This window comes from Dermacentor silvarum, chromosome 3 (assembly GCF_013339745.2).
Source record: "Dermacentor silvarum isolate Dsil-2018 chromosome 3, BIME_Dsil_1.4, whole genome shotgun sequence".
NCBI lineage: Eukaryota > Metazoa > Arthropoda > Arachnida > Ixodida > Ixodidae > Dermacentor > Dermacentor silvarum.
In genome coordinates this window covers 218721779-218742958 of record NC_051156.1, presented here as the reverse complement: position 1 = coordinate 218742958, position 21180 = coordinate 218721779, and the positions used below count along the sequence as shown (strand labels likewise).

Genomic DNA, 21180 nt, shown 5'->3' with positions numbered 1-21180 from the left:
CGAAGCAACATGCTGATTTCTACAAATGAATCACCACAGCCAGGTCACAGAGTCGGTACGCCGGCTCAAGGAAGCGTCATTCAAACAAAATTTTTAAAAACAAGCTATGCGGACAACGAGCAGTCGCCTGGGAGTCGGTGTCACGGATACCTAAGAAGTAACGGAGCGGCGATTACACAGTCGCGACGACCGGACAAGCTAGCTAAAAAGCAGGCAAGGGCCCCGGGGAAACGCGGGTGGAGGGAAGCGACGATGCGATGAGGAGGTAGGTCACCACATGAGGCATAGCCATCACATCAAAACAAGTAGTGCCTTCCTAATGTTTCTAGGTGGCGCTATAAACTAGTAGATATTATTTTAAATACTTATTATAAAAGCTCAGCAATGTATAACTGTTAATTAATTGCTTTCCTGCAATTTATATTAAAAAATACAAGACTGTTAGTTAAAATATTGGTTAAAAAACAACTTGGTCAACATTGCTAGCATTTTTCTTCAAAATAATTTTTTAATGATGATGATGATGATGAGCATTGTTGTGACGGAGGGTTTGCCGGTTACCGTCGAAATAGCAGCGATGCAGCGGCAGGCGAAATTTGTTGAATGCTGGCTCGTGGCAGCATGAACGCCGTTTGCTGCTTCGACATTTTGTTTCGCAGGACGATCTGTGCGACGGTGGCGTGACGCTTGACTGGTATAGCAGTTCGGGAAATTGAGAATCATGTTCACAGCAGTGTTTGCGGCTGCCTGCTGGCTAAGCGTCTCAGCAGAAACAGTGGAGATGTCGACCCATGTATCGCCCACCCAGGTGACATCGCAACAGCATGCCACCACCACTGCAGCGTCAGCTGGAAATAACGTGACCCGTAAAAGCAACACGACCATGTTGTTCAACATCGCAGGCATGGAACAAGCGAACGGAGTTGTTCTGCGCGCTTTCTACGTGATCGTTGGCGTGATGATGATCATCCTTGTGTATTTCGTCGTTCGAATTGTGAGGTATGTGATTCACGGCTTGTCTGGTGTTTACGAGTGGTGTCACAAGTGTGACGTCACGCATATGATACGTACGATAACCGAGAATTCCCGCACTCTGGGAAGAGGGCAGTAAATAAATGATAGAACTTTCGGAATGCTGAGCGCTCGTCCGAATTTGTAAAGTTTCTGCTTTGCGACTGTATGCTCTATGTTAGCAAAAGCGGCAGTTGACAATTTCGGGGAAACATTTTGATAGGTGGTATTTAGGCCTGTATCGTATAAACACGTTAATAAATGCATCGGTTCGCCGTGCGCCTTTTTTTTTGGGCAGCGTCTGTGGCTGCCGTGAAGCCCGCCCATCAGCGTTTGACAAGCTTGAAGTCCGTTGTGCCGACAATTACCTCAACTCTGCTTTGGCCTGCAGATTTGTTAGGATAACTCGCCATCTCACTTTTCCCATTTTACTATCACGTACTTATTTGTGTGCATTCTGAAGTTTCTCTAAAACAACTTAACATAGCGAACAAAGTGATAAGTTTGTTTAGTTTGGCGTGGCTATGCAGCCCTGAATTGAGACATGTAGTGCATTGCCGGAACACGTACAAATACATGGTAATTTTGAACTTCATAGTTGGAACACTTTCTCCTTACTTAATTCCCTTTCACGCAGCACACATGTATTGTACCAGGGCTGCATGTCTATGGTCAGTGACAAGTCGGAAATGCAGGATTGCTTCATCCCAAAACAAGTGTGATGCACCTACCTTTTGTCCCTCTATGCTTCAAGAAATAGTTTTCTTAGACGCCGTCAAGACAAGATAAGCTGTCCCAATTCCACAGCAATGAGCCTGCCACGGTCACTCTACGCACACACAGAAACAGCCAGAATAATACAGTACACAGGGCACAGATGGATCGTTTGGATAGGGAATTAACGAAGATTTCACAAACCTCGTGTACAAAGTAAAGGGCTGTCAGAAAGCTGTGCAAATTTATGAAGAAAACTATGTGGGGATTTGAAAAACAAAGTTTATTTTTCACCACAAACTCCCCTTACCCTTACATTAATGCACCTCTCCCATTTGCCTGAAAAGCTTCCGACACCTTGCAGAACAAAAAAAAAAAAAAAAAAAATCTCATCTTGCTCGTCAAACTGCTGTTTTGTGGCAGCTTGCAAGGTATTCAAGTGTTTGACCCTCGTTCTCATCAAATGTTTCTTGAAGTGTAAAAATGAAAATGTCTCTGGGGGCCAAATCTGGATTTTAGTGTGGGTTGCGTGGTCAAGCTCTCCCAAAGCACACCTAGTGGTAAGGCATCCACCTCATAGACGGTAGTTAATGGGTTCGAATCACGTTGCTGCTGGAAAGCCACGGGTTTTTCTAATGGCTAGAGATGTCCTTCGGCCTGGTGCTTGGCTGCTTGTGGGGTTTGCACCTCGAACGCAGGCCTATAGAGATTAGGATTTCTAGGCTGCTCCAGTGGGCAGCAATGTGATATTCCAAAGCACCTATTAAGTGGGGACGTGTTCGGGTTGGGGAGATGCACCCCTTTCCAAGCATTGAAGCCCTGTAATAGTAGAGCACCTGGCAGAGAGCACCCTTGTACCTATTTTACCAGTAGGCACCTGTCGGCAGCTTTAGTCTGCCTCCCACAGCTGTGGCGTATGCTCTACAACTAGGTCTTCAGTGGTTGGACAAGTCGAAGTCGGAGACCACGCCTAGAAACCTATATAGGCCCTCCTTTCGAGATGTGATCGTTAACGATGAGCGCAGGCAGTTTTTTGGAGAACGTTGACATAATATTGTCTTGTGTTACTGCCCGGCTATATTATGGCTTATCAATCTGCACAATCCCCTTTTCTTCCAGAAATATGGTTGCCACCACTTTTCTCCCTGCATGTTGGGTCTTTAATTTTCTTGTCAGGGTTGGAGCCTGAATGACTCCAATTCATGGACTGTTGCTTTGTTTCTGTGTGCCACTGGTGAAGTCATGTCTCATGCCCAGTCACAAGGCGGTTTAGAAAATTTTCGAAGTTGCTTTCATAGAGAATCGAAAGTTCCATTGGTGAATACAAGTGGTGTTGTCGATCTTGCACAAAAAACTTTTGTGGCACCCACCGTGCTGAGACCTTTCACATGCCCAAGATGTCATGAATGATTGCACTGCCATATGGCATGTTCAATTCCATGGAAATTTTGGACGTCTTAATTCAATGATTGTTCTTGATAAGGCTCTTGGTGCAGGCTTAATTATCCGAATCGGTTGAAGTGGTCGGCCCTGGCCTTAGATCGTCTTGCACATTCGTATGGCTGCATCTAAACTCGTTGAACCAACAAGTTATTGTAGGATACAAAAGACACTCACTGCAACACACTTTCACTCTTCTACTATAAATTCCTTGGCGGAACTCTCTTTTTTGCGCAGAAACTTCATCACACTCACTCAATCTTGAAATTGCACTAGGACGCCATGACTGATGTAGTTGATTCCGAATCCAAAACAGTGGAACCGGAAGTCTTGATGCTGCAACTATGTTTGGCTGGATAGATGAACTGACGAAAGGCTGCTATTTGCTTTTTTTTGTTGCATTGATGACTCGAAAGCTACGTGGGGAAAACCTTTCCTGCCTTATGACAACAACGGTGCCATCAACGTACTGTCAAGTCAATATGTTGACGTTAACTGCAGGCACTGCAGAAATTGTTGGACAGAATATGTTTGTTTTCCTTTTTCTTTTTAATGGCCTGTGGTGAATGGGACCATTCGGAACTTTACCAATTGCCTGCGATAAATGGGACCGTTCTGTTTCTTCAGCTGGGTTACTCGGAAGATGTTGATTTAAGTAATTTAACACCCACAGTGACGTAATAAGCAATTACACTATTGTTAGGATTTCACCCAACATTTAATCAATACCTTTCAAACACATTCTGCAGAATTGATGGTATACATGGATGCCAATGAGGTTCAACACAGCCTTTAAATTTTTTTCTGATAATGCACAACCATGTATGTCTTGAAGAGTGTTGCATATGTAAACAAACTGTTTATTTAATTTCCCATTTACAATCTTCCCTTTTATGAAACTGCTTATTTGTTCTGAATGCTCCATATCTGCCTAAGCATGCTTCATGACATGCAACCCTTTTCATAATTGTAAAGCATTTTTTTCAGCGAGGCAGTTTGTCCAAGCAATGGCAATGTAGTCATTTTTGTAAACAGTGTGTACAATACAGTTTGTTTGTTTTATGACACATAGACTGGGCTCTCGGGACGAAACCACGCTCAAAAGAAAAGTCCCAGCATGTGCAACTAGCATTTTGTCTTGCTTTGAATGATGACTGGTGCCGCCATTACTTGAGCAAGTATGCAGCGCAGAAAAGCACACTTGTGAATTATGCAAACGGTCCATTTTGCAAATACTGGGGTGTGAAAAAAAAGGTTCAATATACAAAAAGTGCCTAATCAATATTCAATTTGTTCTCAAGAATATTTATTTGCACACCATTATTCTTTTCCCGAAAGAAAGTCTTCCATATGCACTGTGGGGTAAAACTGCATAGGTTAATCCTCTGCTCATTGGCTATGGTGTTAGCAAGAGGTCGGGGGGTATATTTCCAGCCGCAGAAATCTTGTCTCGATGAGGGTGGAGGGCCAAATATTGTTAAATGTTAAAGGTATAGTGATGTTAAGTGTGAGTGTTAAAGGGACTATTAAGAGAATGCCAAGGTAAACTGGATAGCTAAATTACACTCTTGAAACACCAGAAACATCAGTCTTATGCTGAGAGGCCGGTGTCTTGGCAAGGCAAAAAATTTAGAAAAAATGATAGATGGGTTTGACATCATCAGATTTGGACAGTGTCTGCTTAGGGCTTGCTTTTTGATAATTAGTGATTGCATTGTATTCTAAAGCAGCCAGACGCTCAGCCTAGTGACTTTTTCAGCCTTGCAAACTTTTTCTTTTCTTAGCAAAAATAGAGTGAGACATGTATTGTGTTGCTGCTGGAGCAAGTACGATACAGGACCAGCTGAGTCGAGAGCAGAAGTGGAATTGTGTTTATTCAGGCAGTAAAGATTCAGGATTCATTACATAAGTGGTGCGAGCTGTCGGTTAAGTTCAAAGACGATGCATAGTTGGCAGGAGAAAAGGTAGCAATGCGCATATATAATACTTTGAAATCCCTGATGTCATACTATCATATTGATATTTTAGTTTGGGAATGATATTAAAGAGGGGAAATTGTCCTTAATTTTTTCTGCTGATGGCTAATGTTTAATAACTGATACCTGAACCAAATAAAGGAATATGTAGCATTGAATAACATACTTAACGAGGAGACTAACTTAGTGTTGCTCTTTAATGTTTCTTTTATGGAAAAAAGGACTCCAGGTGTTTGAAATTAATCCAGAGTTCTTCACTGTGGTGTGTCTCATACTGCCTGTGTGGCCTTTGAAACTCAGTTTCAAAAATTTCGTAGTTTGTTTTAGGGACTGCTGTCTCGAAAGTAGTACATCTCACTCCCAGATGGCCTGTGCCTAGAGACATGTATTCTTGTAGATGCAGGTGGGAGTCCACAGCTTCACTCAAAAGGATGCCTGCTCATCCCTTAAGCTCCCCAAATTGTAGCCACTTTCCCTCCCTTAATTTTAATGCGATAGTGTTAAACGCCCCGTGTCGCAGAAAATCCGGTGTCGGTGTCATTCTCTGCGTCCGTCGCCAAGAAAATGATCCCGAACCACACCGTGGTGGGTGTCCACGCAGGCTCTCCGCATGGCGCAGAGGCACTGGTGAACTAATCGAATTTCTCAAAGCACAGTGGCACACTACGACGTAACCACAATCTACAGACGTGGTAGCGTCGGATTATCATTTGAATATACGAGAAAACGTAATTCTCTTACGGGGCAGAAACTCAAACACAAGCCCCTTTTCCAGCATTTCTACCACTCATACAGCACTGTGCCGCAGTTTGCTCCTTGCAAAAATACCATCCAGATGGTGCTCGCCTCCTTGGCAGCAGCATGTGGAGGTGAAGTTGGAGAAAAAAGAAAGCTGCAGTTGCCGGGAAGCCTGATAAGCATCCAGGGATCTTTGAATGTTATTGTGTTCCACTTTTAAAGGTGAAGCTTAAGCGTCCTCTAAATTTTTATGCAACAGTGTTCATATTGGCTAAGCAGTGCCTTTGGCATAAGCATTAAAATGTTATCATGATGATCATTTATTGGCATCCCCTTTGAAACGTGTAGTGACAAATAGTCACATAGCCTGCTTGAGTTAATCAGGTATACTATACATGCTTTTCATTCTACCATTTTTGTATACCTCTTCTTAATCTTTTTTTACTTCCTCACAACTTCTCCATCTACCTCGCACCACTATCTATGCTTGCTACGGATCCGTTCTTCCTTGCTTTTTTTCCACCAATACTCTAGACGTCTCTTGCTAATATCGACTGCTGACCAGTTGATGCTTCTGTCCACTTTAAATCCGAGCGCTTCTGGAAGGGGTACATTTCCTACAGGGGGGGTCTCACTGGGTGAATCCCTTCGCATTCCATTAGGATGTGCTGAGTGGTCTCCAGATTTTTGCTGTAGCATACACATGCCTTATCTTGTGAATATTTGCTTCGGTATGTTTTTGTCCTTAGGCAACCAGCTTGAGCCTAAAATAGCAAGGCACTGCCTTTGTGTTATCATACAGATTTTCCCTTCTAATTTCTTCTCATTCTTGTAAATCTCCATGGTCTTTTTTGTTTCCATTCTTTGCATCCAATTCACGGTCTCTGTTTCTCTCTCTTTTTGGTGACTCCTGGTTGTCTCTATTTACAATTTCAATTACCCTGTACTTGGTTGCCAACTTGACCTCTTTCTCCATTCTGTGTCCACGTTTCTCAGGTACAGATACTTGTACACTTTATCTGCCCATTTATTTTCATCCATGTTCCCGAGTCTTTCTTCAAAACTAATTTTGCACTGTGCTTTTATGACTTCAAAAGAGGCCCAGCCCATGTCACCCTGCACTGCCTCATTTATGGATTTACCGTAGGCTCCCAAAGCCAACCGGCCTACCGATCTTTGGTTAATTTCCAACCCCGCACAATATCCAATTTTATGCTATCCTACTGATGGGACAGCGGCGCCATCTGGTGGTGGTGATTATAACTCTGGAATGGCCTCTGAGATGGGGGGGGGGGGGTGAAATGAAAGCTTGTGTGTGTAATCTTGAGGTCATGCCAATACTGAAGCTCGTGTAATGATAGACATGGGAGTATGATTGGAATCATTTTGCGTAGACACAGTGCACAACTTTATGTGCAGTAGGAACAGTGAAAAGGAAAGGGAAGACTGTTACAGCATGGCTCTGGCGGCATTAAATTGACAATAACTGTTAGTACAAGGTGCATTTGTGAATTCTTTTGGGAAAATATTCATGAGGAGAGGCCCTTTAATTAGACGCATTCTATTACAAAAATATTAAAAATGTATTCATAGAAGGCATTGCAATGCCCCCTTAAGAGGGAGCTCTAGCGCGGCACCAACTCTAATTTCCTTATTTAAATACATGTGAAATGCACAAGTGCTCTTACAAAAGAACCGCTGATTTGATTTGGAGAAAACTTGCTGCACTTGAGACAGAAAGTTACGTTTTAGCAGGCATTAGGAAGCAGAACCGTGAATTAGGGCCTCAGTTTCTTTATAAAGATTGGCAAAAATTGGTTAGCTTAAAAAAAATAGAAGCATGAAGTTAACAAATACGTTCAACTCGGCACCAAGCACAGATATCACAGTTATGCAAACTGCATCTGTTAGAGCATCTAAAGCAGGCAAATTTGATTCATGAATTTACAGCTTACGTGAAATTGTTACAATGTTTCTGAAGGTGTTGCAGAAGTCCTACTGACAGACTAGTGGTATACTTCAGAGCAGTGTATAATACATTAATTTCATTTGCTTTATCCGCTAGGTGCTGTTTACAGGATTATTATATATATATATATATATATATATATATATATATATATTATTCTCAGATTACAGAATTGGAAACTTAATACATGAGTTCTTTTTCAATGGTAAGAGCATCGCACGCGTAATGCGAAGACGTGGGTTCGTTCCCCACCTGCGGACAGTTGTTTTTTCATCCATTTTCATTTTCATTAATTTATCATTTCTTTAATTCAATTATTAAGTACAAGTAATTTTCCCCTATGTTGTCCTTGGTGTTATTGTTTGTTGGCTCATTATGATATGCTTATTAGGAATCGGGCCCCTCGGTTCCCTTCCTTCTCGTTCACTACATAACGAGGGCTCGAATCCGGCAACAATGATGCCTTCAGGTAGCATATGTGGGTTTATTGACGAGTTGCCATCACCCAAAAAGATTACGTGCTCGTGACGCCTGCGGCAGAAAGGAGGTTCCACTTCCGCCCTATGGTTTGTGAGTGGTGGTGCTGGCTAACACTCCCAGGGTTAGTTCTAGTTGTAAAACATAAATACCCCAGAAAGTGGATGGGAAAACGGTTCCACGGTAGCTCAATGGTGAGAGCATCGCACGCGTAATGCGAAGACGTGGGTTCATTCCCACCTGCGGACAGTTGTTTTTTCATTCATTTTCATTTTCATTGATTTATCATTTCTTTAATTCAGTTATTAAGTACAAGTAATTTTCCCCTATGTTGTCCTTGGTGTTATTGTTTGTTGGCTCATTATGATATGCTTATTAAAAAAATCGGGCCCCTCGGTTCCCTTTCTTCTTTTTAGTATTGCAACATTTAACAATTTTGTTTCTTTTTTTTTAATTGACAGCCTAAATCAGAAGTCTGCTTCCCACACTCACTAGATTTTAACTTTATTCTTTTAAATACAACAAATTCCATCAAATTCAGTGCAGTGGTTGCCAAAAAACACAATTTCTTATATCCCATGTATTTAATTATGAATTAAGAGTGCCTCAGCTAAAGCTTCCTTTTAAGAACATTGCAACCTTCGATGTTTCTATTTAAACGTGCATACCCGTTGGCAGACACTTAGGCAGTGCCTAATAACATTGTAGCAGGGTGTGGCATGGAGTATTTCAGTTCAGTCAATAAATCAGTTGACTAAGTGTACTTCAATCAGTCGATTGTAGGATCAGCAGACATGAATACACAGGTTTTGAATATTTACTTGTCATTCTTGCCTACATAGTTGTACAATGTCCTTGCTGTCACCACAAGCAAAAGTATGCTTATACAGCAGCAGTTCTGGCTGCTTTTCTTTGTGGAATCTTTTTTAACGTGTCAAAATTTGAAATAGTTGTTTAAATGGGTGCATTTGGTTTGGGGTTTAAGCATGGAAACCCTGCAAAACTTGTTGCTGCAGTCTGCCATGTCCTAGTTTGCTTGTAAACCTGCATGCACTCTATTTTTATAATCATTGGCAGGTTTGCAGTGCACATGATTCAAAGCATTTGGCAGGTATATATTACTACTAATGCGAATTTCAAATTGTCCACAGAATGATCGCAGTTTCGAATGTCGCTCAATTTGTCAACATTCTTTCATTCATAGTTTGTGTTTGGGCAAGTGCGCCTCGCTGCTTTAAACATCCATGTTTTGTTGTGCAGGTCAAGGTACAGGCGAAGTAAAACACGGAGGTACGGCATCATAGCCAGCCACAGCGCTGAGCTGGAAATGCAGCCACTGGACCGTGCAGACGATGAAGAGGAGGAAACAACCCTTTTCGAGGCGAACAAGCGCTGAGCTTTGCAGCTGGAATGTGGCCAATGTGTCGTGCGTGCCTGCACTGTTGCATCTTCCCTTTTGAACAGCTGGCAGGTGGTTCTAAGGTGCTCTTCAGGTGCTTGCCTGGTTTACCATCTAGTCTTCACACGCCTGTGGTTTCTTTACTACGAGTGTATGACACTTGTAACACTGCTTTTGTTTTCTCTCTGAAAGGACGTGCAGAGCATCCTTTGTGTGATTTTACTATTGTTCCTTTTTTTTTCTTCACTTAGGCTGAAGTGAAGATGGCCAAGAAAAGATAACATTGCTTTGGACAGACCATACTTCAGGTTTATAAATGTGCAGTCATATCAGTAGTTACCTTTGAGGCACACTGAACAGTCTTGTATGACTGACATTCTTTTAGAGCAGATGACACTTTTTTCTGCCTTTTCTCATCACCCTCCTTCAAACATCTGTGACACTTTGACCTTGGGTGAAGTGCTGCGTGATTGCACATCATGCGTGCTGAGGGGTGAATAATCAGCGGCTGGTAATATAGGATGCTTATGATCTTAAGTATTGTGTTTTTTCCATAGGTGCTCACTTTTGTCAACTGAGAAAGGTGCATATCCTGCAAGAAACTTAGCCTTCTGAGGAGCACTGAGTCATTGGGTTTAATGGGTCACTATTATGCTTTGCCACTGCAGCAGATTTGCATTGTCAGCCAGCTCGTTTGTACATTCTAGCATCTTTGCCATCTGTGTTTATTAAAGGACAGTCATGTTTCAAGTTTTGTTTTGTAGGAGTGTAGTTGTGAGCTTGTTGCTCCTTTAAAACTTGAGCTTCAAATGCTGCCTGGAAAAAGCACTGCAGTGACTCTTAAAAATCTCTTGCATTCCTTAGAAACATGCAGTGTTGTAAGTTTTACGGTGTGACCACAATTAAGAATGTGAACCCTGTTTACGAAGTTTTTGTCTTTACAAGTTGCTACAGAGCCCAAATAAGTGAACAAACGGAACCATTTAAAACTTTACTGATTACTGTTTATTACGTGCCGTGTCTGTAGAATGTATAAAGGAGCCGCTTCATATCATATTAAATACAGTCATTGGCTCCACTTTGCATATTTAGCCCTTATTTGGCCGTAGTTCCTCCCTCAAAATTTCCTTTGGTCTCAGTTTGGCAGAGCACTTGATGTGCCTGCTTTGCTTTGATATAACTTTGTTTCAAAATCTCGGAGCTTTCACAATATCAAGGACTCCTTAGAACAAAATCGACCTTTGCTTTTAACATGGAAGTAAATTTGTGCATTGTGATATTTTGTGCCTACAGGAACCCACCCATGTAACAACTCTATGATGATATGAAAGCCTTTGTGTATGTATCAGTGATATCTAGGTTGCTTTGTATCACGTAACCACGTGCAGTGGTGTTCTGGTGTTTGCCAGTCACTGACTTCCCTGATCTGCAAAGATGGGATGTCAGCTTACAACAATCTGACCACATCTATCTTTTGTGCTGAAGAAATGTGACATAACAACTGTCATTCATATTGCAGTTTATTCGACGTTTTTTCTGTTACGCTCATTTTTAACTTGAGGATGCAACATTTTTCAGAAGATCTGACTTTTTCCAGGCTATAAAACATCTAAGTATGCAAAGACAGTCCTTTCAGCCATAAATATTTATATAATGTTACAGAAGGCATTATGCATTATCTCCAAAAGAAAAACCTGCACAAATGCACATTGTTAGGAGCATGAGAGGGACAATGTGTAGGACAGGGAATGCAAAATAGATAATTGAAGAGGGTTAGTGTCCTCTGCCATGTGCTTTGTGCCTTTCTTTTTTTTTTTTGATACCATAGATATCGATGCAACCAGTGTGTCTTGGCTTATGGAGCTAGAGTCCATGATGTAGGAGACACTCCAAGGCAATTGATTTCAGGAATGAAACGGTGCAGATCGCATAAACTTGGCTACTGTGTTTTGGTTAGGTGTATTGGTACACACATTTTTCAGTTACTTATTTCGCACCTAGTACCTGCAAGTAGTCATTTTAGGTAAACGTTAAGAACATGAGTGACTTCGTTCAAACTGTCTGTGCTCTCCGCTGGCGGAGTGGACTTGTGTATTTTGAATGGCTGGCAGAATCAAGCGACAAAAGGGGTCTTTCTCCCAAAGTGTAGTTCTCGATTTTTCTTCATTTTTTTTTTTTTTTTCATTTTGTGCTGTAGTTCAGCCGTGCACAATTTTCCTTTATATGCACTATACTGTGTTAGATGCTGGAAATAGCAGGTACACCAAACAGAAGACGAATGTTTGAAATGTTTCAGGGTTTGTTTTGGTAGGAGTGCTGTGGAATTATCCTTCATGCACAAAATAAAGGCATTGTTTTGATGAGTTCTTTGGTTAAGCACTGCCTGCAGTCTCCTCATTTGTCACAGGGGAAAATGAATACGATGCAACAAACCATTATACGTCTGTAAATCACTTCTGAGACTTGAAGGGAAAAAATTGCTTAATGAGTTGGGCTTGAGCAAACTAGTGGAGCAGGCCTTTGAAAAATCTCCCCGTGTAGTAAAAACTGACATATTGAAAGTAATGCTGTAAAGATTCAATTTTGGAATTGATGGCGAGGATGGAGCCACATTTCAGCATGCCTGCCAACACAGGGTAGCTACTATGGATGCAGCAGGCTTCTGTTAGGCTTATTTGAACCATTCATGGGAGGTAGAACCTCCACTCCTACTCTGAGTCAATCAGAGCAGGCAAAACATTGAATTAGACAGCAGCTAACTGCCCAGAATAGGAACCCTGACCTGTAGAAATGAAAGTTCTATAGGGATATCTGGGGCGTAGCCGCCTCATGAACAGAAATGTAGAAGTGTTGAAATAGTGAAATTTCTAGATCAAATCAAATACAAGTATTTGAGAAAAATGGCATTTGAATATTGAATATTTTCACAATATCTTAAAAAAGTGAAATACTATAAAGTTTGTGTGGAGTCGATTGTAATTGAGAAGTGACTGCCTTCAGTTATCTGCCACACAATGACAGCAATGAAACAAGTGAACGCATTTCCTCAGATGCACACAGAGTGTTGTGTTCTTTGGAGGAGAATACTACAGCACCGCACATTGTTGTAAAGGGATGCCAATATGGTGAGAAGGGTTAAACAATAAACTTGTTTGTCTAAATTGAGATGACAAATTTGTATATAGGTTGCCTAAGAGTGAGGCGTTCTTATTGAATGACTGGAAATTTGTGTAGTGGTCTACCACATGTGCTTGCTTAGAAACTGGTGACAACTGCTGCATTTGGACCGGTCTCACTTGCATCATTATCCTTCGCTCCAGACTCCGATAAATGTTGTTATGCCTACTGTGTGAACATAAATGGCTATTCAACAATTCTAAATAGTGAATTCCCTAATCGAATACAAATTGAATAGCAACGACTGTTCGATTCGTATTGAAAACTTGAAATATTTGCACACTCCTCCTAAAATGTAAACTTCTGTATGAGACAACCTTACAACATGCCCCTTCCTCCACTCCCCACCACCCCAGAAAAAAAATTGAAGGTGTTAAAGTGTCAATGAAAAAAAGAAAGTGTTGCCATTTTTTACCATGTTAAGACCTACTAAAACAACATTAAAATTCTGAAAATATATTGTAATGCCAAGTAACCACAAAAATAAAATGCAACACTGCAAGTGGCTGGATGTAAGCGGGAGCCATTGTGCTTGTAGGTTTAGCTGCTGAGAAACCTTCTCTCCTGTACTGACCTTGGGGCCCACATTTCATTTCAGCAATGCACTGGCTCACTGACTTTAATAGGGAAAGTGACAGTTCTCGTCTGCACTCCAAATCTGTACTGCAGGAATTGCAGTATGCCATTTTGACTCAGGTGATGAAAAAAAACGCTCATGTATTTACGTGCACATTAAAGGATTTCAGGTGGTTAAAATTGATCATGAGCCCTTCACTACGTCCCTTATTACTCACTGTGCTATTTTTGGATAAACCCCGCAACCTAATTTTTATTTAGTCCCATGAGGGAATATAAGTGTGATGTGCCAAGTCTTTAAGCTTGAAGTCATGGTGGGCTTAACTCTCATGCACTTCAGTCAGGATGCCAGTCAAGAAACGATGACATGTATCACAATCATCCATTCATTGTTTCAAATATAAATGTGTTTCCACTAAAGTCATGTTATGATTCCTGCCTTCAGGACATTTTGCTATCCATATGATGCTGCTTTCTGCTGTTTGAGCTATCTTTGTCCCAGGTCCACTAATGAAAGCTGCAGACCTTGCTGATCTTTAGCAGGATTTCATCATCATCAGCCTATATTTATGTCCACTGCAGGACGAAGGCCTCTCCCTGTGATCTCCAACTACCCCTGTCTTGCGCTAGCTCATTCCAACTTGCGCCTGCAAATTTCCTAACTTCATCACCCCACCTAGTTTCCTGCTGTCCTCGACTGCGCTTCTCTTCTCTTGGTATCCATTCTGTAACTCTAATGGTCCACCGGTTATCCATCCTATGCATTACATGGCAGGATTTCATAGCCATCTAAATATCTGCTAGAGCATTAATTTTCTTTACCCATCAACAATAACTTGAAACACGCTAAAAGGCAGCTAAAATGAAGTTAAGCTGTCTTTGCCGTTGTCTACTAAAAGTCATTCCTCGTAGGCTGAGAAGCACACTACCTGCTTAGTGCACCTATTATGTTCATCCACTCGGAATTCTGTGCATGATGAGGAAACCAGGTGACGAAGTTAATGCAGAGGTTTTCTCAGTGGGGTGCATCAATGCAGCCTAACGTTGTCGAGCACTATCAATTGAGTGAATATGGTGAAACTGCAGCCTCGTAAATGAACTTAAAAGTACCATTTACTACAGAACATGAAGTAAAGTCACTGAAAAAATAAATTGCTGGAACAGCTGCTTGATATTTAAAACGCTGCAGTTACATGTGACAAGGTCGGAAGAACAGCGATCACAAGGTTGCTAAGGGAGTTGCAGCAAGCAAGTCAAATCCCACGATGATGGTGTGGAAGTTTCTTCAACGCCAATCTCTGCTCTGTGAAAGTCCTTTATGATTCCTTATTGCCTTCAATATTTTTGTACTCTTGCATTTGTTCTTAGCATTGCAACTGCCAGGTTGTCATTGTTTTTTTCTTCTTACTGAAAACTGCCTCGCATATAATCAGTTGGAATAATTTTGGTTCAGAAGGAGAACTAACGCCAAATTTCTACCTGGCTTTTTTTTGCTGTTAGATAGTCGTCGACTCCGTAATCATGGCATAAAGCCTCACTTTCTCGAACGTGCAAAAAATAATAAATGATAAGATCCTTAAATGTGACGAATTCAAAAAGCGCGCCAAATATTTTGAAGTAGGGTTTGTCTGCATGTCATCTGTGTATGTCACGAAAATTGGGGGATCGGGTTGTCACGTGGTATCACTGATGCGCGAGTCGGCGAGTCGCGAGTCGGTGATGCGCGAGTGGAAGCCTCGTTGGGATCGCCCTGTTAGAGTGTAATAGAAATATAGTGTTCTAAAATACTCGATATTCTGGTACTTGCCGAAAGCCGTAGACGACAGCATAATAGGAAGAGAAGGATGAAAGGCGCTGCTCGTTCTATGAGCCACTATTTAAGAGGACAACAGCAGCAGCAGGGGACCCCGTACCAAGCTTGTAATGCGGAGAAGCGCAGAGTGAAAGAGGAAATAATGGCTTATGCGGGCGTGCGTCCAGCTTTCGGCGAGACACTGTCATTATGTAGCTTGCGACTACTGACCGGCACATGCGTCAGCAGCTCGTGACCACTACCTCCGATTTTCATGACATGCGGAGATAACTTGTAAATAGTTAAGAAGCCGTGCTTGATTTGGTGTGCATTTTTAATCATCATTTTTGTGCGTTCAATGAATGCTTGCATGACACTGTAGTTACGGGGTCGGCATCTATATGATAGAGAGATATAAACTTTACTTAAAGAGCAGACAATGATGGTCGTCCCCAGATGGGCGGCATATTCAGTCCAGGACGCCGTGGTCCCTCGCTATCTGTTGCGCGCTGTCCACCAATCGAATTTACACTCCGCCATGCTGAAAGTTCCCGGTGAGGTGTTTTTAGGCCACACTCCTAGCTTGCGCCTTCGGTGTTTCCTCCGCAAAAGCCAAGAAACAATGCACACTCTCTTTTTCGCATTTCTGTAGGTTGATGTCCGTGCAGAATATTTCGAGTCAGTTGCCATGCTCAAACCCACGAAGCATGTTTGCGTAACAATCCAAATCCACTGCCCACCACTGTGCGGAATTTTAGCCTACGTCGATCATGTTAATTTGTTGCATCATGCAAACTGTCGCGGTCCACAATCTCTGGAAGTGGCGAGACTGCGCAGTACAATCTGCAGTAGACAAGGGCTAGCTCTGCACAATTGCCTCAGTCGTATCCTCTAACGAGAGTGGCAAGTCTTTGGGACTGTACGTCGAATAGTAATCATATGTAGCGCTTGCAGATGAGGACCCAAGAAGGCAACATGGACGACCCGGCAGGCTGTTCATGTGCCTTCTTGTGTCCTCGTCTTGTGTTCTCACCAACAGCCCGCATTGCAACAGTAGTTGACTTCATTTGGGACTGCCATGGTGTGCTCCGAAGCTGTGTTCGCTGCTTATGTCGCTGCAAAAGCTGCCTTCGCCTGTTTTACAATATTATCATTATGTGGAAGAGGGTTCAGCACCGCGATGGTAAGTACGGGCGGACTCGAAGCATTCACGTCACATCAAATTTAAGATGACAAAGTTGTCACGGTAGACTATGGCGCAACTATGACGAGCTGTGCATTCACTGATAGTGCACCAGCCGCAACGATCTTAGGCGCCTCAAATTCCGCGCGTTGTGATGTTTCGCTTAAGCCACACGCGATGGCGCCACCCACTTGCAGATTTTCGTGCGAACCTGCCGGGTGGCGAAACGGTCTTGGCAGGGGCAAAGTTATCTTTCGTCCACTTCGGCAAGTTATCTTTTCGTCCATTCTGATTTCCCGTAGCCTGATTATTTATACATTTCAAGTAAACATAACAATCAACTTCCTCTATGCTTTCTCTGGCTTCGTCTGTCACTTCGTATTGTTGGACTAAAAAGAAAAAGGTCCTGATGCGCTAGAGGCCACACAGTACGGCTGTTACCTCGCCGTTTGTAGCTCTGCGCTGCTTCTGCAACGCGTCGTCACAGATAGAACTCCTGCCTCATTACCCTAGTGTGCATTGTGAAGTAGAGCGCAAGAAACTATATATTTGCCCCGAAGTTAGAAAAATTGCGCCTCAGTTAAGTGACATATAGCGCAATTTATATATTTCTTTTATCACGAAAGGTTACAAAATGTATTCTGTTATCACTCTTCTTTCCCTTTCTGTCCTCTTTAAAAATATTAGATGCGGCATTCGATATTTGCCGAGTTCTGATATGCGTTTTCGATACGTCTGAGTGTCTTGGACTGCTCCATTCGGTCAGTTTATGTTGTTTGATGGTGTAACGTCTTTGCCACAGAGCTCCGCAGCGTACATGCTACTTCACCGTGCACCTTGGGAACGACACTCCGTTTACATTTATTTGCAACATCGGTTAGCGAGCACCTCTACCAAAATGTTACGTGCTTACGTGCATAAAACTGCGCGTTCAAGCGCTTTTATAGCGAGCACTTGGAACCGCCTCCAAAATTATCTTCGTTGTACAGCTCATTTAATTGGTTGTAAAAATCTGACACCGTAATTGTGGGCACGTTTCAAGCCACTCGTGACGTTTTCCGCCGACTAACGAGTTTGGAAGAGCGTCGATAAAGGGGCTTTAGGCACGTTCACAAAAAGAAATAATTTGTTTAACATCGATTTAAGAAATACCTGGTCAAAGAAGCCGCAAATGTTCTTGTGCACACTTGCGTGCGTGCGCGCGTGCGTACGTGTGTGTGCAAGCGCGCGTGTGTGGAGTGTGTCTGAAGTTTAATCATTATTTTTTTCGACCTTCTCCTCCCCCCCCCCCCCACCCCCCTCAAAAAAGAGAGAGAGAGATAGAGAGAGAGACACCGAAGCAAGAAAGTCGCCTTTTGCGTCGGAGATTGGTTGCTGGTTATGCCTGCTTATTATGACACTTGTCTGCGCAGTGGCATGGATTAAATAATTGCTTGAAATAGCGAAATTCCCGCTTGTATTTCTCTGAATTTGTGTGAAGTTTCGAATCACATTCAAGCCAGTACAGGCGTTATACTGCGTCCACAGCAGTTCAATCCAAAAACTGGGTTTGTTGTGTCCGTGCCATCCGTTACATGCGTCGTCAACAGTTAGAGTCGTTCTCGTCTCCGAGCAATCTCCTTATCCCCGTCTTTGGGTGAAGAAAAAGACGACTTTGACGGCGACCACTATATGCTCGTCCTGCAGACCAGCAATGATCACGCTCAATAGACGAGGCAACCTAAAGTTTGCCCGCGCGGCACCAGCGCCGAATACTCCTCTGGCGGAAGGATGGAAGTGTCGAAGGTCGTCGCTGGGCCAGCGCGCGCCCGTGTTCTCTACGGCGCGAGCGATCGTGCGCGTTCTTTTCGCGACGGCGAGCGCGACCTCGTCAAAAAGGAAAGGTGGCACGCAATACTGCTGTGTTGTTGATTGCCACAACAGCCTCGAAAGGTCGAAAGCCGCCCGTGAAGTCTTACAGAATTCCGGGGAGGTGGTACGAGAAGGACAGACAAGCGTGGATAACAGCAATGCGCCGAGTCAAGTAAGTCACGTACTTTCGCATTCGCGTTTAATGTCACGGCCGCTCGGTAAAAAAGCAATAGTAATATGCTTGTATTTAGCGCATGGCCGTTTGTTTAGACATGTCGCGTAGTTGAATCGTACAGTGACATCCGCCGTGTTAGCTTAGCGGTAAATGCATACGTGTTGCGCCGCTAAGCTTGACGACGCGAGCTCGATTTCCGGCCATGGTGGCCGCATTTCGATGGGGGCAAAATGCAAGGGAAACAGATTTCCGCTGAACTATTACGTCATACACTTGCTTCGAGTTGTCGACAAATTCGACTTCGCCCTGCCATCTGCTAGCCGCCTGGTTAGCTCAGATGGTAGAGCGGCTGCCCCGGAAAGGCGGTGGTCCCGGGTTCGTGTCCCGGACCAGGACGAATTTTTCTTCAACTGCGAGGCTTTCTTTCGAGGAACCCGGTTGGGTTTCCATTGTAGCAATTCCTACATTTGGGTGGATGTCTCAGTTTCCCTTTAATGTGTAGTACTTACATCATTAATTAATTTTATTGTCTTATTGGTGCCTAATGCATGTGTTATTTCTCTGCTGACAGTGCGGATACCCCTCCCTGGAGAGCAGAAAGCCAGGAGAGCAGGAGCCAAAATGAGAGCAGCCGTGTGTGCGCGCCCAGCGACCAACGAAATCAACCGCAATCGTCACCGTCTCTGCACATCTCTGCAAGCATGCATGACCGCTTTGTGACTGCACCATAGAGAAATAAATGTGTCTAAGTTACTGAACTCGGTGCGTACCTATAACTCGATGTCGTATACAATCTTGTTGGACCCCTCCAACACGCGCTTCGCTTTCACTGTCACATCAACGCCCACAATTTGTTCAATGCCATACACGTGTGGAAGCAGACGCTCCCCTTTCTTGAGGTTGCCGCCCCGAAAAAAGCTGTCGGCGTCGGCAACCTTCTTGAAGCCGCATTGCAATCTTTGCATCGTTGTTCAGCATACACGCGTTCTGCCGCCGTCGAAAACGGAGCGCCTTGAGCACGAGCAGCGAAGGACAGCGCGGGCGAAACAATGTAAACAAAGCGGAGACTGCACCACGGCGCGACGCGCTGCTTGACATTTCCACATTGGGGGCGCTGTCAGGAGGCGCAGTAGCGCCGTCTGGCGATCGTTTTTTCGTCTATAACAAGTGCTCAAAACAGGGTCAAAACAAGTGCAGAAATGATCAAAACCGGTTCAAAACAAACTAATATGATTCGGAACAATTTAAAAGACGGGAATAATCAAGCATTAAGCGCATTAATTAGCAGAAACTCGTTAAAATGGATTCCGAAACGTCAAAGTGGTAAGTAAGTAAGTGAGCGGTCCTGATCCTTTTTGACGCAGGGCAGGCGTTTGTCAACGCCACAGGATATGCAAATTCCATAATTGCCTCCATAATCCCGCCCAACAACGCTCATACCATGTCGAGGCCCGACTCGTGTCCTTTTGCAAATGAAGGTTTATTCACCATCCAGTTATTACCTAGCATCGCGAGCCATCTAGCAATAAGGGAGATTACGTATAGAACAATCTTGCAGATCACGGAATTCCAATAAAAATTATTATTATTATTATTATTATTATTATTATTATTATTATTATTATTATTATTATTATTATTATTATTATTATTTCTTTTTTAGAATGAGACAAATCTCAGGACATCCCCCTGTATATCTGCGGCTGCGTCCAAGTATCCAAGCTTTTCTTCTAAATGCTCCAGATTTCTGCCTCCGAAAGAGGTTTCCCTGCAGACTTTTTATATAATTAAAAATTAAACTGGGTTTGATAACGTGCCGGAGATGAACTGTGGGTCATGCGAAACGCTGTCGTAGATGGCTCTCCGCATTAATTTTGACCACGTGGGGTTCTTCTTCACCGTGCATCCGAAGCACGGTATACACGAGCGTTCCCGCATTTCAACCCCATGCGGCCGCCCCGGCCTCAAATCGTCATTTAATTGTCTGATTTTAGCGTCCTGTCTGTGGTTTCACGCTGTGTAACAAGACGAAACACGAGCTAGCCCGGTCTCATACCTTACCGCAAATCGAACCTGCGACCTGGTGCTCAGCAGTGCAACGCCATAGCCACTGAGCCTTTTTAATGCTAAAGCATCATATGCTCCATTACGCGAAAATCCGTCGGCGTCGGCGGCGTGACCGAGCGATTGTACCAAAAATGGCCGACGGCGCAAAGAGTGAAAACACGTCAGAAATGCTTGAATTGACGCCGAATTTGGCAGGGAGGTTCCTGTAAACGAAGTAAATTATTGACTTTGAAAAGAAAAAATTGTACGTTTGGGTCTGGGTTGGAATCGAACCCGCGGGCCTCAGGGATGCGAGAAGTGCACGCTTCCCCGACGCCACGGCGGCTTCACGGACTTGGCTAACTAAAGGTGTGCCGAGTGCGTGCGTCATTGGGCACGTCACGTTGCAGCCATCTGGCTGATTAAAGGTTTCACCAAAGGAATTATAATCGTTTCGCATTCCCACACGTAAGCAGCCTTAAGCGTCTCTGCGAATTTTTGTTTATCTCATAATGAGCAGAATATATGCAGCATTACCTCAGTAAAGGGGACGTGAAATGTCTATTCCTCTCATGCACAGGTACTTCAACTGAGGACAACTAAATAACAAAGTGAAAAAAAAAAAAATCCGGCAGATCCCACGCCCTGTGGGAATC

General features: G+C 43.3%; 1 protein-coding gene across 1 annotated transcript; it reads left to right on the top strand.

The window, feature by feature from the left end:
- The first annotated feature begins 556 nt into the window (after positions 1-556).
- Positions 557-12100, top strand: LOC119446678 (membrane protein FAM174B). Its single transcript, XM_037711172.2, has 2 exons — positions 557-999; positions 9586-12100. Exons 1-2 carry the CDS (start codon positions 722-724, stop codon positions 9719-9721), a joined length of 414 nt encoding a protein of 137 aa, XP_037567100.1. The 5' UTR covers positions 557-721; the 3' UTR covers positions 9722-12100.
- Positions 12101-21180: the final 9080 nt, after the last annotated feature.